We start from the raw sequence: 15,020 nt of genomic DNA on the forward strand, positions 1-15,020 counted from the left end.
ACCCTACAGTGGAAAGCAGCGGGGCTGATTTATCCAAGGCATTGGGGTTTAAGGACAGTGAAGGGAAATTAGATTTTAAGCGGGTAGAAATAACCAAGCGAAGGTTGTCTGATTGGTGGCTAAAATCAAGAGAAAAGTAAAATTTCATAAGTCATGGCTAGGTGGCTTGAGCCACCGCCCGATTTAAAGGGTTCAGCCGTATCCATCCATCCATCCATCCATCCATCCATCCATCCATCCATCCGTCCGTCCGTCCGTCCGTCCGTCCGTCCGTCCGTCCGTCCGTCCGTCCGTCCGTCCGTCCGTCCGTCCGTCCATCCATCCATCCATCCATCCATCCATCCATCCATCCATCCATCCATCCATCCATCCATTCATCCATCCATCCATCCATCCATCCATCCATCCATCCATCCATCCATCCATCCATCCATCCATCCATCCATCCATCGATTTCGGTTTCAATGGCTAGGGATCGAGACAGTGATGCGTGGCTCCCGATCATGCTATTTCATTCTTTTTTCGGGCTTTGAGCAAAAACTTTGTTCGTTAACGACAAAAAACATGTTTTTGGATGTGTTAGAGTGCAGCAAATGTTTAAAAAGTCTATGCTGACTTCCTGAAAGAGGATCATCAGTTTCGATTTCAAAATCTAGAAACGTGCTGTGCACCCCGTTCTATCATGCCGTTAGGACCTTTTCTCTGCAGCATAACCAGTAACTTTTGGACGGTTTGCAACAAAAGGAACATGTTCGAAAAATCTATATTGCAACAAGTGCTTGAAGTGGCGAGAAATGCCGCAAAATAAGTATTTACACTGCATGATGCATGGTTGTACATTGTACTGCTGCGAATGGCAAGAAATCAATAACTACTTCTGACAAACAAAAAGGAAAAATAATTCTAGAGATAGAATAAGGGCAGGAGGAAGTCCAGAATTACCTGAGCTCTCAACTGTAACCATGTGACCCGTGGGAAAGGAGGACTGCATGGCGCTCAATGGTGGAAGCCGGAGACGTCGCGGTAACCTGCATGGGGAGTCGCTGGCCCGCAGGGGGCACATCCCCCTTATCTAATGTTCTTAGAACTTTGCGAAGCACGCGTCTGTTATAATCTTGCTGCGGAGCATTGCGAGAGATGTTTCGATCGGATGAAGCAGATCTTGGCCGAGGGCCCAGCCTACGCTGTTTCTGGTAATTTTTCCGACGAGCTTTCGCCGAATGGTACCTCCCTGAATAACGTAGAAAAATTTCAAATAAACCCATGCCCCTCTTCTCTATTCTTTCCGCAAGAAACACAGCTCACTAGGTTCCTGTGTGATGCACACGCGCACAGTGACGTTGGAAGTCACACAGCAGGCCTGACTGACCGGATTTCTCCAAATGACGAGCAATTGCGTTGATGAAATGACGACTGGAACAAGGGGAGTATCAGACATGGCGCGCGACTTCTGAATATTAAAAAAAAAAAAACTGCGCTTGAAGGCACAGACATGTGCGCACTTACAAGGAAAAATGGCATGCGTCGGTGCGATGAAGGTGGCGGAAATCGTTTCTTACTGCAGTTTCAAGAATTTTCGGGAAAGAGGTTTCTTGTACATCTTTGCAACTGCGTTTTTGTCTGTCATGTCAAGTGCATGGTTTGTTATCAATGGTTTGATGAACTTCTTGCTTATAATATGCAGTAGTGCTTCTCTGTGGCCGCTTTCCATGTTCCCGCAGGTCAGGACAAGCAAACCCGTGATTTTATTCATACTATAGAGCAAGCATGTGTCCAGTGGCCTTTTAAGATGCATTCGGTCTTTGAGCATGATATCGACGAACTTCTTGAAGCCCTGTAACACTCTTAGGAGTGCTGACGTCGGATAAGAGTCCACCCCTGTCTTGGTGGGCAGTCAAACTGTCTACAGCAGCATTTCCTTTGGGTTCTTGCACTAAAGCCATACAGCTGTCACATTCGACCTTCTTGGAAACCACACGAGCTATGTAGCCCCCGATAAGGCTGATAGCTGCCATTTCCGGAGTCGGCAGGAAAGGCTCCGACGACATACACATGTCTTGGAGTGCGCTTGTAGCCAGTTCTATAGTTTCGTTTTCAGCAGCAGTGGCGGTCCCAGCTTCAGTTAAATTGTCAATGGCACGGGATGAGACAAAAGAACTGGAGCTTCTGACGTTGCTGTTCTCTGAGGCTGCAACAATGCCTTTACGCAGCATTTTCTCCAACCCGCTCAAAACACTTCTCACATCTAGCATGTCATTACGTCCTGCTGAACGCCGCAGAGAGCCAAGGAGAGACTCAATGGGGTTACTTGAAAATTTGCGCGTCAAGACGAACTTGAAGTTGCACTCATTTAGCAAGAATCGGATGCAGTGCACATTTGACAGTGTCGTGAACATGAAGGCGTGGTAGGTCTCTTTAGTTAAAAAGTTCTCTTGGGTGCTCGCATTTTTCAGGCCTTACATGTACTCAACGAATTCGTGCTCCAGCCAGTGCAGCCTTCGGTTATCAATGTCCGAAAATTCTTTTGTGTCTGGGTAGTTCTGATGAATGTGCTGGCTACGGTTACTGACGTCCATGGTTACAAACCACTTGTTTATCTTGCACATGAACTCGACTGTCGGGCTTACGTTTAAGAACTTAGCATCGCATGTATGTTCAGCCAGTTCTTTCATAAAGCTTAAGGCAGCGGTCACAGGAGGTGAAAAGAGCTCAATCGCTGGTTTTACTGCCATTTTCTCTATGGTGGATATGGGTAGACGTGTTTCCTAGTGAGAAATCGCACTGGTTTCACGGTGGACCCCTTTTGCATGTTGTACAGTTCTCTGACATAGAGTGAAGAGATTTCTTTCTTTGCTCCCATTTCCTTCGACAGGAACTGCGAACGTATGTTTTTGATTATGTGATTTTGGTCGAAAGCCAACATGAGGTGCCTAGACGGGTCGGCAGGATGTGACACTCGTATTTGTGGCTGCCCTTGTGATAAGAACTCCATTGCAGTCACGTTGACTCTGGGGATGTCTGAGACGAGTCTGACAATTTTATATCCAATTTCTTCCGTCTTCTTTACCACATGCCTGATAGCTTCTGCCAGCACTTCGCCTGTGCATACCTTGGTGAAGAAATACCCCACTGGAATTTTGAACCTGGCGTGCAGCCCGCAGAGCAGGAAACACAACAAAGAATTGGCCAGGTCACCCCTTTCCTGCACTGGCAGGAGATGGTCAAGATCTGGGCTGATATCAATGTCTCCCAGAAAAGCGTCCATCTGCCTGTGATATTCCAGCTTCTGTTTGATGTACACTCGTCTATGACTAGGCTACACACCCTTGATTGTGAGGTGACTAAGCAATCTAGCTCAGTGCTCAACATTCTCTTGACCAGGCTACTGAACACAACTTCTCCTGAGCAGGTCCCCATGCATTTGTTAAGTGTGGTTTTACTAGGCAGGGCAAGGAGTTTTCCGGCTCTGAGATGCTCAGTGCACCTGGGAGAAATGTTGCGTAGAATGATGCAGTGTCGGACGGTGGTCTCACTCTACACTGTTTTTTTCCCCCTTATATTTAACAACCTGATCTAGTAATAGCCTGGCTTTCTTGTCGTGTTCGGAGTCTGTCATAATCCGAAGGAAGGTTTTTACGTGGCATTTTTCCTTGAGGCGTTCCAGTTCTTTTTTGTACGCGTCAACAGTGAATTTGAGCTTTTCATTTCGTGACTTCCAAGCACGTTCATTATCGCGGCACTTTTTTCGGTCAAGGATAGCCGCTGATGATTTTTGTTTGTCTTTTTGGGTGCCGGACGAGAGTAAGACGGACGCGGTCTGACGGACGGGAACAGGACACACTGTGCCAGCTGCATCACTTGATTCGCTAGCCGCCAGGTAAAGCTCTACGGCCTCTACGGCGGTCACGCCCGATGGTCCAGGTTCAGGACTATGGAGTTCTAAGTCTTCCGGTGTTCCGGAGTTCTAAGTCAGCAGGAATTTCAGGGAACGAAACGCCGGGATTTTTGTTTCGCTGACTGGACGTGCAGAACGGAACGCAACAGCAACGCATTTTCACTCGCTACTCCCTCCAGAAACTGCAGTCATCGACGCGTCACTTGTCAAACGGTAACACTAAACCCACCACACAAATAATATAAGAAATAGCGAACCAGAAGGCATACTTTTTGCTGCAACGGCAGTCACAAGAAAATTCTGTGCTGCCTGCGTGTCGTCTGCTTGAGGGTTATTTGACAGCGCCGCCACACGGCGGACGCGCGCTCAACGGCGGGCACAAAAACCCCTGACGCTTCAGGAATGTTCTTTAGGAGGCATTGCAATGGACCATTATTTTTGAAACGTGTTTCCCGAGGACTTTGCTGCTCTCCTTATGCAGTTGACGGCGCAACAGGTAGGCATTGTCACGAAAAAAGACGAGAACGTCGAAAAGACAAAATGCTAAGCGGAAAACGAAAACTAAAACTGAAAAACTGTGCTGAGGTCCGATTTCGTGCACTGCCAAAGGCTGACTTTTGGGACATGCCGCCAAACTTCCGTTGACTTCACTTTCGAGCGCCCGATGCGGCATCCAGCCCCCTAGTGGAGATCAGTGAAAGCATGGGTTTCGCGTCAGCATAAGTGGTATAAGCATCAGTAGTCACGTGGGCTACGGTCGCTGGCGGAGGCCATTTTGTTTTCTGTTTCTATGCTTGTTTGCTTGTCGTGGTTTACGAGTTGCTGTTTGACAACTGTCCAGTATTAACAGAAGTCGACAACTTAAGGGTTTTGTTAACCCGGCATCTCGCTTACCTTTTTTGTCTTCCCTCTAATACAGCGTTCATCATGACATCTTACCGCGTGCGTATGGCTTTGGCAGTTATGGCACCACGCTTGTGCGAGTGACAGCGCGTTGTTTCGGAAACCAACTTTCTTCGTACCATGGCGCCTCAGACATTGCCTCAATGATAAGGAGGCCATGTTACCTTACGCTTCTTATGAGATTTAGTTTTCATTAGCAGCACAGTTGTGTATTTTAGTTGCGACATTTTTTTTTCCCGTGTACTGTGCGATGTCAGTGCATGTTAAAGAACCCCAGGTGGTCGAAATTTCCGGAGCCCTTCACTACGGCGTCCGTCATAGCCTGAGTCGCTTTGGGACGTTAAAACGCCCATAACACAGTTGTGACATTTTTACTGAAACGAAGGAAAGCGCCTGCGTTGCTGTGAAGCAAGTATACGGGCAGAATGTGTTTCGCGTTGTTGATGTGGGGGCGCCTTGTATTTTTCATATACCTTGTTTGCACTAGCGCATGCTTGTGTCAGCAATGCATTTCATCACCTATATAATGTGCTGCAGTTTTTAAAACGTTTCGCTGATGCAGTAAGTTGTGCCACGAAGTTTAGTCCGTTGGCGCTAATGGCTGTTCGCAAGCGCTGCCGCTAGCGTCTTTCTTTTATCGATTGCAGACCTTTACGGCGGCAGTTGACTCCAAGAAAGAGGAATTCCGGAAATACTTGGAAAGAACCGGAGTGCTTGAAAAGCTGACGAGAGGTGAGGAGCATATAATTGCAGCCAGTGCGTCTGGTAATCTCGGCGGTTGTTCGCACGGCTTGCTTGAGCTGCAGCGCTCACTTAGACCCCTATGACCATGCTTTGATTGTTTATTAGACTACCGTTTCGCAAATAAGCGACCGGCGATGGCAAAAGTTTGCGAATAATGTATGAGAGTAGTGACGCACTCTAGCACGCCTCTTGTAAAGCTTGCGCGCGTGCGTCACAATTTGTGATTGAAATCTGAACCTTTGTACTTTGTGCCATTGTGTAATAAGTAAGGCCAGTGTGCCATATCTATCTTGTGCGCCACTATTCTTTACTGCTACAGCCAAATATTTTTGTTCATGCATTTCTTGTGCCACCAATGACTTTTTTTTTATTGCAGCACTTGTGGGCCTGTATGAAGAGCAGGAGAGGCCAGAAGATGCAGTTGCGTATCCTTTGCCTGCAAGCTTGTGGTAATGTTGTGGGGGGGTTGGGGGTGGGATGCTGTTCATAGCCTTGGTCCTTAACTTTCTTTCAAAACAGCTACGTGACAGCACATCTAGATCCTGGCCATTCAGAATCCAGCAGTGAAAGTTTGAAGCAAGAACTTGAACAAGCACAGAAGCGAATTGCAGAACTGCAGCTAGAGAACAATGAGTTGAAGTCACAGCAGGTACAGTCCTTTTCCACTGTATACTGGCGTTGTTAAGTGGGATGGATATACAGGGTGTTTCACTGAAGACTTTACACAATTTTTAAAAATAGGCTTTTTGAGTTAGAAGAGTGCTTTTTTCGGCGCAGCATTGTCAGTGCTGCAGCATATCAGAATACAGCTAAGACATGCTAACTAGGATTTCAGGAGAATCGACTGTTGGGCGAATTGGTGCGTGACTCGTAGGTACAAGGCGCAAGAGTGGACAGGGCGAACGAAGAACGAACACGGACAAGGCGCTTACTGAAACTAGTTTATTACACGCGTTCGCCTATTATAGCAAGGTGCAAGGAAAAAAAGCAAATAGGCACACAAACAAAACACGCCTGACTCTGTAACGATAGCTGTGTCGATATCAATTTACACGCTGAGCAAAGTACACAAGTTCTTTTTGTGTCAAAGATACAGAGGGGGTGCTACATAGATACAGAGGGTGCAAAGGCTGTACTCCCAAGATTTCCAGTGCACTGTCATTAGTAAGCATAAGGAAAAGGACGCCAAAGAAATCGTTGAAGCTTTCCTAATCAAAAAGGCAGGTGAGGTATGCTTGAGCACCCCTTCTGTATCTTTGACAGAAAAAGGACTTGTGTATTTGGCACACACGCCATCCGGTTGCTTAAATAGGATTTGTCATCTCCAGATCCTTAGCCGAGGCGAGGGCCTGCTCTTCTGGTAGTGATTTCGATGTGGCGCAGCCAGCCTCCCAGCCACCGGTGATGATGGAGATTCAGCACCATGGAAAGCATGCCCTGGTCACATTGGTTGTTGACCAGGATTTGCTATAAGTGCCTCATGTAGCAAAGTCACCAACTTTGGGCCCGGTGCTGCTGGTACAGGAAAGGGGAAAGCCACCATCGCTGGCCATTTCAGTTAGGAGGGCAGCCCAGTCTCCAGAAAGGTTGCTGACTTCGGACCACAAGGCACCGTGGGAAAGATTCCTTCCTTACGCCACCGCCGCTCCACACGGGGAGGTTTCTTCCCCTAATGATGTGATTATCCCTCATTGTTCACGCCACACAGCATCCGTCTCACCAAAAGCTGTTGGTCGGAAAACCCTTTCTCCCGCAAACAAAAGAAGGTTCCACTTCTGTCGCCATTGCAGCGTGCAGGCTGTGACAGATTTTTGAAGATGCATTTGCTGACAGCTCATGAGAGGCCCTGCATGAAAATTGACAGAGCAGGTGTGCAAGGCCTCCGCCACTGGTGCTCTATCAAATGCCAAATGTTGAGGCTTCCCAGATATGTTGGGCTTTTCAGATTTGCTAGGTGAAGTAGTGCTTTCGCGCTAAAAAAGTCGGCCGGTTCTGGGAAAGTTGTACTAACTAAGCTAAACAAAATGGCTAGCAGTTAGCAGGGCAAAGCCAAGTTTATCAACATCTCGAAGCCAAGGTTTACCCTCGGGCACAGCAAGACTTCTTGTGGAGTCATCTCTCTGTTGTAGAGCTGAGTACATAGCGAATTTATTTGCGGGCAGTTGTGTAACTGGTGTGAAATTCTTCAAAGCATTAGCAAGGTGGTATAATATTATTATAATAATCAGTTATGAGGAAAGCTGCAGTGACTCTCTCACTCTCGGTATAGACAGGGCGCCCCAAGGGAAGTCGGGAGGAAGTGAAAGAAAGAAGAGACGCTGTGGTAGAGGGCTCTGGATTAATTTCAACCATGCAGGGTTTTTTAAAGGGAAGCTGAAACGGTTTTCAAATTGTATGAAACGCTGTGGTTGGGAATAAGGGAGCTTGGAAATCGTGTGTAAATTTTTTCTCGATTCTGCCCGTAAACAAAGCTGCAATCGCTTCTCAAAAACTCGCCGCCGACACGCCTCGTCGCTTCCGGAAGCACCAAGTGGGGGGACAGCAAAAAGAAAGAATTGGCGGAAGTGACGCTATTCAAGGAGAGTCGGCCGGCCGTCCTGCCTTGCTTGTTCCCTTGCGGCCCACGCTTTGGTGGACGACAGAGCAGCGTAGCCTTCCGCCAGTGCCATTTGCTTTCTGAGGTTGGGGTGTCCTGTGTAATGCTCGAGGCCTGTATATAAACCAGTTTTGGCATGGTACTTCTTTCGAACAGCGCTTAGCGCACAGTTTGGTAGAATCCGTCGGTTCTCCTCCAGCCTCTTGCACGTTAACCAGACAAACTGGCAGTACGCTGTGGCATATCCAAACTGCAGCACAAAATATGTGCATCAATATTTCTCTTTTCATAATATTACTTCCTTGCCTGTTAGTAAACGTTTTGCCGTTTCCAGCTGGTTGACATCCATCCTGAGCTAAAGCCACTTTCAGCACTGCCTTACTGAGGCTCACAGTCTTGATCTCTTTTGAGCATTGTTACGCACTGCGCGTCTTTCTGCTTTTTCCTTTTTTCTTGCACCACCTGGCAGCACAAGCAACACTCTTAATCTTTCATCATCACGCAGCACATGCAGCTGCACCTAATTAGACAAAAAACCATTATATCAACCTGGTATACTTAAGCAATGCAAACAAATTTGCATTTATGAACTATGGCCGACGGTCGACAATGGCGCCAGAATTCATGAAAATTTGTCCTTGAGACAGAGCGGCAAAGTTGTCGAGCCGCGGTATGCATATATCTGCCACAAGTAATTCCGCTGGTTATCTCAATACGCAAGAGCAGCAACTATATATATCTTGCAGCACACTAGATTTGATGAGCCGCACTGCGAGCTCCGAAACGCAGCGATAATTATTGCTCAAAAGCTTGTTCAGCATGCAAAAAAAAAAAAAAAACACGGGGGTAAGTGCAGAAGTTTTATGGTTGCACCATACCCCTGAACATGCGACAGAAGGAATAGTGCACACGAGAGCTTTCTCCGTTGTCTTGTCTCTTCGCGCTTCAGTATAGCAGTGAACCCACTCCAACACATCCCGTTTGGCATTGTTTTGCAGTTCTAAAAGACCTTCAGGTGTAATTAGGCACGTTACCATAAATAAATCAACAAACAAATGCATTACCTCGTGCAACTTGTGTAAGCATGCCGGCGATTTGAATTCGATCATGTTTACAGGCGTTACAAAAAGTTGGTTGTCCGGCTTTTATGCAGCAGTGAGTACACAAGAACGTTTCGACGCAATATCCTTTTTTTTTATTGCCACTTGTACATGCACCTACGCTAAACATACGTATCAGTCGAGATTTCCAGCACGTGAAAATGTCGCTGACTTGACTTTTGCTGCTGGCGCACTCCGAGGCGTCGTCCGCTCCGCTGTTTTCTGAAGCTGCTGATCGATGGCTCGAACATGTACGGTGAGAGTCCAAACTGTTCAAAACGGCTTGAATTATCCATAATTTCCAAAGCGTAGTTCTGAAGCCAGCAGAAGCAACGCGCTACGCAGCAACGCCGTCGGTGCTGGCTGGAGATCCCCGTGGATGACGTCACGACGGCCCCGGCCAACCGTGGGCAACAGGGGCGTTTGCTCGGCGCCCTGAGGCGATGGGGCGCGTTTCCTTCTAAAAAACAGCTTTTTGCATTTATTTTCGCCCTTTTTGAATGCGATATTCTTTTTCAGCAAACTAAAAACTAAAAAGTGCCACATGGAACTCATTTTTTTCGAAAAGTGCTTCAGCTTCCCTTTAAAGTGTGCTGGCATCAAACAGCACATGGATGTCTTGTACGTATCACCTCCATAAAAACAACTGCAGCTGGGATTTGCTCTCATATTCTTGGGCGTGGTAGCAGAACACACTAATTTCTGAGCCGCTGTGTTGATATCCACATATGTTAGAATGGGCAAGAAAAATAAAGAAAAATAAAAGTGCCCAGCCCACGCCGCTGGTGGTAGTCACATTGGTTAGGTTGGGGTGACCTAAAAGAATGAAAAATTATACGCCCCTGCCTCCACAGTGGAAGAATAGGAAAGGTTTAGGAGTGGTGCGCCTCAGATATTGAGTGAGCATGTTGCGCCGGGTATGCGCGTTTCAGCCACTCACTGACAGATGGCATGGAAATAGCAGACACCTAGGATAGTGTTGCTTGCAGTTGTCAGAGTACACTCTTGAACTTTTTCTCATAAATTTTACACAGCTGTGTTGATGTGCCTTTGAAATGGTAAGGAAGTGCTCAGGTTGCAGCTTTTCTGCTGCGGAGCTGTTGTGTCAACCAGACTGAGGCCGGGACAATGGAAGCAATGGCTGATTTATTGGCAGTAGTGCCCGGGAACAATAGGCTGCTTTGAGCTGGTCAGAACAGATTATCGCGAGGCACCAGTGTGAGGCAGGAGCCCAACTCGAATGCTGCTCGGTATTGTCGGTACCTGCGGCTGGTGCCACCTATGCAGCATGCGATCGGTGCTGCTGCTGTAAGTCTTCTCAGCTCGAAACATAGCAAGTGAGTGAGCTCTGTGTAGAGCTATGTCAAGGAACAACCGCAAGTAATATATTTTTGAAAGGCATTTGAAAAAGCAACTCTTGGGTGAAGATCAAGGTTGATTTATTTCTTGGTGCTCTACTCAAAGGTAATTGTATGAAGCCTGTGTTGGATTGTGACAGAGAAGAAAAGATCTTGCTTCGTTAGTAAACTTGTTGAATGTATAAAAATAGTTTTATATTGTGTGACAAATATCATTGGTAAGTTTATTATAAGAGGTGCCTGCTGAAATCCTTCTCCTGACAATTTTTTGTATTACAACTATTAAGGTACCTTCAGGCTTCTGAAAGGTTGCGAATGCAAATATTTTCAACGTACAGCAACTTTCGTCGATTTTCTTTCTTTTTTTTCTTTCATTCAGCAGGGTGCTCAAAATTGCCACTCATACATGCCCAATATCTATAACACCACATAATGAATGTTGCCTGTTCACAATTTGTTCAAGACCACCAGATGTGTTGAATCTGGAAAAGGCGCACCTGTTCCTATGTTCTAAGACTTGAAACTTGCTTTGTGGGCAACTCCAGCTTGACAGCTAGGTGGCCGTATTTGCTGCTGAGCCGGGAACTTGAGTGCATATCTGTCTGACCTTATGTACGCAGCCCCAACAGTTGTAGACTGCATACATGATTATTTGGGACAGCTATGCTGCAAACACTTATTAAAAGATAGTGTATGCACATCATCACTCTCATTTTCTGCAGAAACAAATTGCACCTGAATTGTAACATCTTTCAGTTGCTCCATGCCGCCGAAAAAAATAAGTGGATCCAACTCGCAGAAATGCTTATCAGCACACATTGGATATGCACGCTTGACAAGCAGTACTTTGGTTCCTTGTGCTGCGAGCACAAAATAGTTACTGCCTCACAGTTATGCAGCTCTTGAGGATGAAACTACTCTGGCAGGAAACGAAAACCGTGACATGAAATAAAACAGCAGCTGCAGAAGCTATGAAGTGCTACCACCTCTAATCTTTCTGATCGTACCTTCCTTTCCTGTTGGACATGCGCACCTTTTTATTTTTTCTCTGTATCGTGGCTTGCAGTTGTAAAACTGACTTCACTACCTGTTTGTGCTACCTTTATTCCTAGACAGACTTGTGGTAGTTAATTCTGAGCAGTTTCAGGTTTACACACGCTGGTTTTGTTTGAAGTTCAATTACTGAAATGGCAGGCTTTGGAAAGCCACACTACCTACATAATATGCCATAAAATAATTTCCTGCATGATGGTAAAGTGTACCACTACATTAGAACAAGTTTTAATGTTGGTTCTCGCGGTCGTATTCAGCAAATCTCTTAGTGCCTGCAAATACCTTCAGTCGGGAGGGATGGGCACAGAAAAATGCTCACGGCGCATACATAATCCCATGAACACACAAGCTTCTTTCATGTGTGAAGCTTGCTACCTAACATTGCGCTTCTAGTGTGCGCCGGAAACGAATTCATGTTTTATTGAGCATTACCAAAGGCCCCCATTTCAGTAGTGCCATCCACCGAGGGTGGCATAAAACATGCACAAATTTCTCTCTGCCTGGGCAACCTTCATCCATTTTATTCTTCCACCCTGGTGGTGTCATGCACGTTTCTTTTTTTTTTTTGTTCTGTTTTTCAGGCCATCAAGGGAGAAGTGGAAGAAGCAGTAGTTGCAGAGCCCGAGTTGTAGTCATCGTCCGTTTGCGATGTTCCCAAGGGCAGTGTTATGAGTTGCTTTTTTGAGCCATACACTGTTTTGCCACGTGTGTTATTTGACCTGGGCAGACTTGCAAGTGTGCCACTTTCTGAAGGGATGTGCTCATAACGCTGCCCTTGGGCTTCTCGTCCACCACACGTGCCTCCTCCTCCATTCCTGTTGTGCCAGCAGTCTAAAGATGTGTTACATAGTCAAGTCAGCTAGAATTCTAGCTGCAGCTAGCTTGTGGAGTGATGCTCGTAATTCCAAACTGGCTTGCATGCCTTTTTTTTTTGTTATGTAGCTGAGGAGCCTAAGCGACTAGTATTGCACACGACAGTTTTTGCATTTACCCCCGATAATTCAGAAAGGCATGCTGTGTAGCTGTATTCAACTTCGCATGAAATGCCATCTCTGGCTTATTTTTTTTAATCTGAAAGGGTAAGCAAAATGCTTTAAAAAGTCTGTTTACAAGTTGATAGGCATTCTTAATGTATGAAAACACCTCTTTGGATGCCATTGAAGTATGCATCATGAAAATAATTGAAAAATCCTGCTAAGCAATGTTTCTTTGCCAGCCTATTCTTTGTATTTTATGATTTCAGGGTGTTATTTTATGCACTTACTTTGAGCAGGCTTGCCTCTCAGGAAGAAGTATGAGCCCCCAAACTGGTTGGGAGAATTGCTGCAAGTTATGAAAAACTTGTGGACTGGTTCTTGTGCTTACATTGTGTTACGTTATGTGCATTGCCAATTGATGGCTTTGCATGTCCTTATTAAGCCAGCTGTGCTAGTAGCAGAACTTGGCTTGGCTAAGTCCACTGCTGAAGCCAGAGTTCGGTTTCATGGAAAAGCATCTCTTTACATTAAGATCTGTTATATTTTCCTTATTTTTTGCAGTGCTTAACAGCTGCAAGAAAATGTGCCATTGAACCAGTTCTGGTTATAAATGTCATTTAGTGTTATGTTTTGAAAGTGACAAGTATTAAACTGTTCCTGTTTTTGAGATCATAATAAAATAATTGTGATGGAGTTATGTTTAGTTTTCTTCACAGCTGAGTTACAATTGCAGATCTGAGGTACGATAAGGTGTTAAGTGTGCCAGAGATTAGTTTCACAGGAACAATGGATTGGCAAAGTGAGCAGTGCTGTCCCATCTCAATGTGCTGAAAATTCATTTTGTGCTGTATTTTTACTGGAACAGGCGGTGAAAAGTTCTCAAACGTCCCTGATAGAGCTTGCTGTGTGTCTGCATATTAAAGGGACCCTGAAATGATTTCCATGGGAATATTCTAGTGCAACAGATCTGTAGAAGTGGTCTTTGTGGGTATGAGTCAAATTTGAAAGCTTTGCATGGCGCACCACGTGATAGCGTGGCGACGCCGCCACCTCGAAATGCTACCGCAATGTAGCTATTGCTACAAAAACATTGCCCCCCCACCACACCTGCGCCATTCCTATTCTTAAGTGGTGAATCGAAAGAGATTGCGGCAAGTGCCACAGACCATGGCATGTAACACATAGCAGGTCTGTAACACAACATTCGGTAGATGTTTTAAATATACAAAGCTCAATTGCAGTGCGTGTTTCATCAGTGTGTCTGCTCAGTTAGATTTAAACATAGAAGCTTAGAGCACAAGGATGCTATGTACAAGTGTTTACAGAGATCGGACCAGAAAAGCTAAATGCAGTAGGATCCTGCGACATGCACAATCACATGCCAAGGCTTAGACTACAGCTTGCATTAATTAAGCTTCCTGAGGACAATTTTTAACTGTCTGTGTGTGTGAAATCTTTGTACATGCTTAGCTGCAAAGAGTGCCATTCCACTGGGCATTCACTGTCGCTAAATCCTGCCATGTAAGGAAAGGGAGCATGATCGGATGGCTACTCGGAGGAGTAGGCAGTCAGTACCCAAGCAGTATGTGGCCCCCTCCCAGAGGAACCGCATGAAGAGGCTGAAGTGCTCTCTAAAAGCACGTAGTGACTGGAAAGAATGGAACAGCAGCAGTTCCATGAAAATGTCCACGATTACCTGGAATCTACAGCTATGCGCAGAAACACTGTGACGGAGCCACGACTCGTATTGCATTAACAGCCCACTGAAATGTACAGGTGCACTGACTGAAGATTTTATGGAAGGTTGCACCTCTTTACCAACATAATTGTGCCAGTGCACGGTAACTTTGAACGGAACCAGTCGGAACTGGACTCTGAAACCCGAGATATTGGCACAAGCGTATTGCAGTTTGGTTGACCGCACTCAAGCAAAGGCTGCAGATAACTTCGGAATCCAGCCACACCACTCAACACTCGTCACTGGGAAGAGTTTGCGTGCGAGTGCAGTGGACTCTCTCCTGCCAAGGGTAACCACGCACTGCAGGGTGCCAACAGACGTCACATTGGTAACCTTGTTGCAGATCCAGATTTAAGGCACTGAATAAAAGCGCGATTGCCCTTTCAAACTTTTACTTTGTTATACATTGTTCTGGTTTGCACATTCAGCAGTGCTTTCAGTACAAGCACATTTCTCATTGGTATTGGCTGGAAACAAATTTGGGGAGGTGCAAAGCAATGAGCTTATGTTGCATATGATGTTTGATGCATTGTGGGCACCCTTAAGGTTTCATTACAAGGCTGCTCATGGTGATTCTGCAGACAGCAGCCCTTATAATGGTGGAGAAAGGCAAGAATGCATTGTTGGAGTCTGCCTGGTGCATGCCAGACGTGTAA

General features: G+C 45.9%; 1 protein-coding gene across 1 annotated transcript; it reads left to right on the forward strand.

Annotated features, from left to right (window-relative positions):
* The first annotated feature begins 4,660 nt into the window (after positions 1-4,660).
* Positions 4,661-13,319, forward strand: LOC144098310 (c-Myc-binding protein). The gene is made up of 5 exons (XM_077630854.1): positions 4,661-4,837; positions 5,446-5,530; positions 5,919-5,967; positions 6,062-6,191; positions 12,231-13,319. Exons 1-5 carry the CDS (start codon positions 4,823-4,825, stop codon positions 12,279-12,281), a joined length of 330 nt encoding a protein of 109 aa, XP_077486980.1. The 5' UTR covers positions 4,661-4,822; the 3' UTR covers positions 12,282-13,319.
* The last annotated feature ends 1,701 nt before the right edge of the window (positions 13,320-15,020 follow it).

Source organism: Amblyomma americanum, chromosome 7 (assembly GCF_052857255.1).
Source record: "Amblyomma americanum isolate KBUSLIRL-KWMA chromosome 7, ASM5285725v1, whole genome shotgun sequence".
NCBI lineage: Eukaryota > Metazoa > Arthropoda > Arachnida > Ixodida > Ixodidae > Amblyomma > Amblyomma americanum.

Excerpts from the sequence above, each read along its gene's own strand:
- LOC144098310 (XM_077630854.1), top strand. Across the intron at positions 5,531-5,918 it reads GCTTGAAAAGCTGACGAGAG|CACTTGTGGGCCTGTATGAA; the intron begins GTGAGGAGCATA and ends TTTTTATTGCAG. Across the intron at positions 6,192-12,230 it reads ATGAGTTGAAGTCACAGCAG|GCCATCAAGGGAGAAGTGGA; the intron begins GTACAGTCCTTT and ends TCTGTTTTTCAG.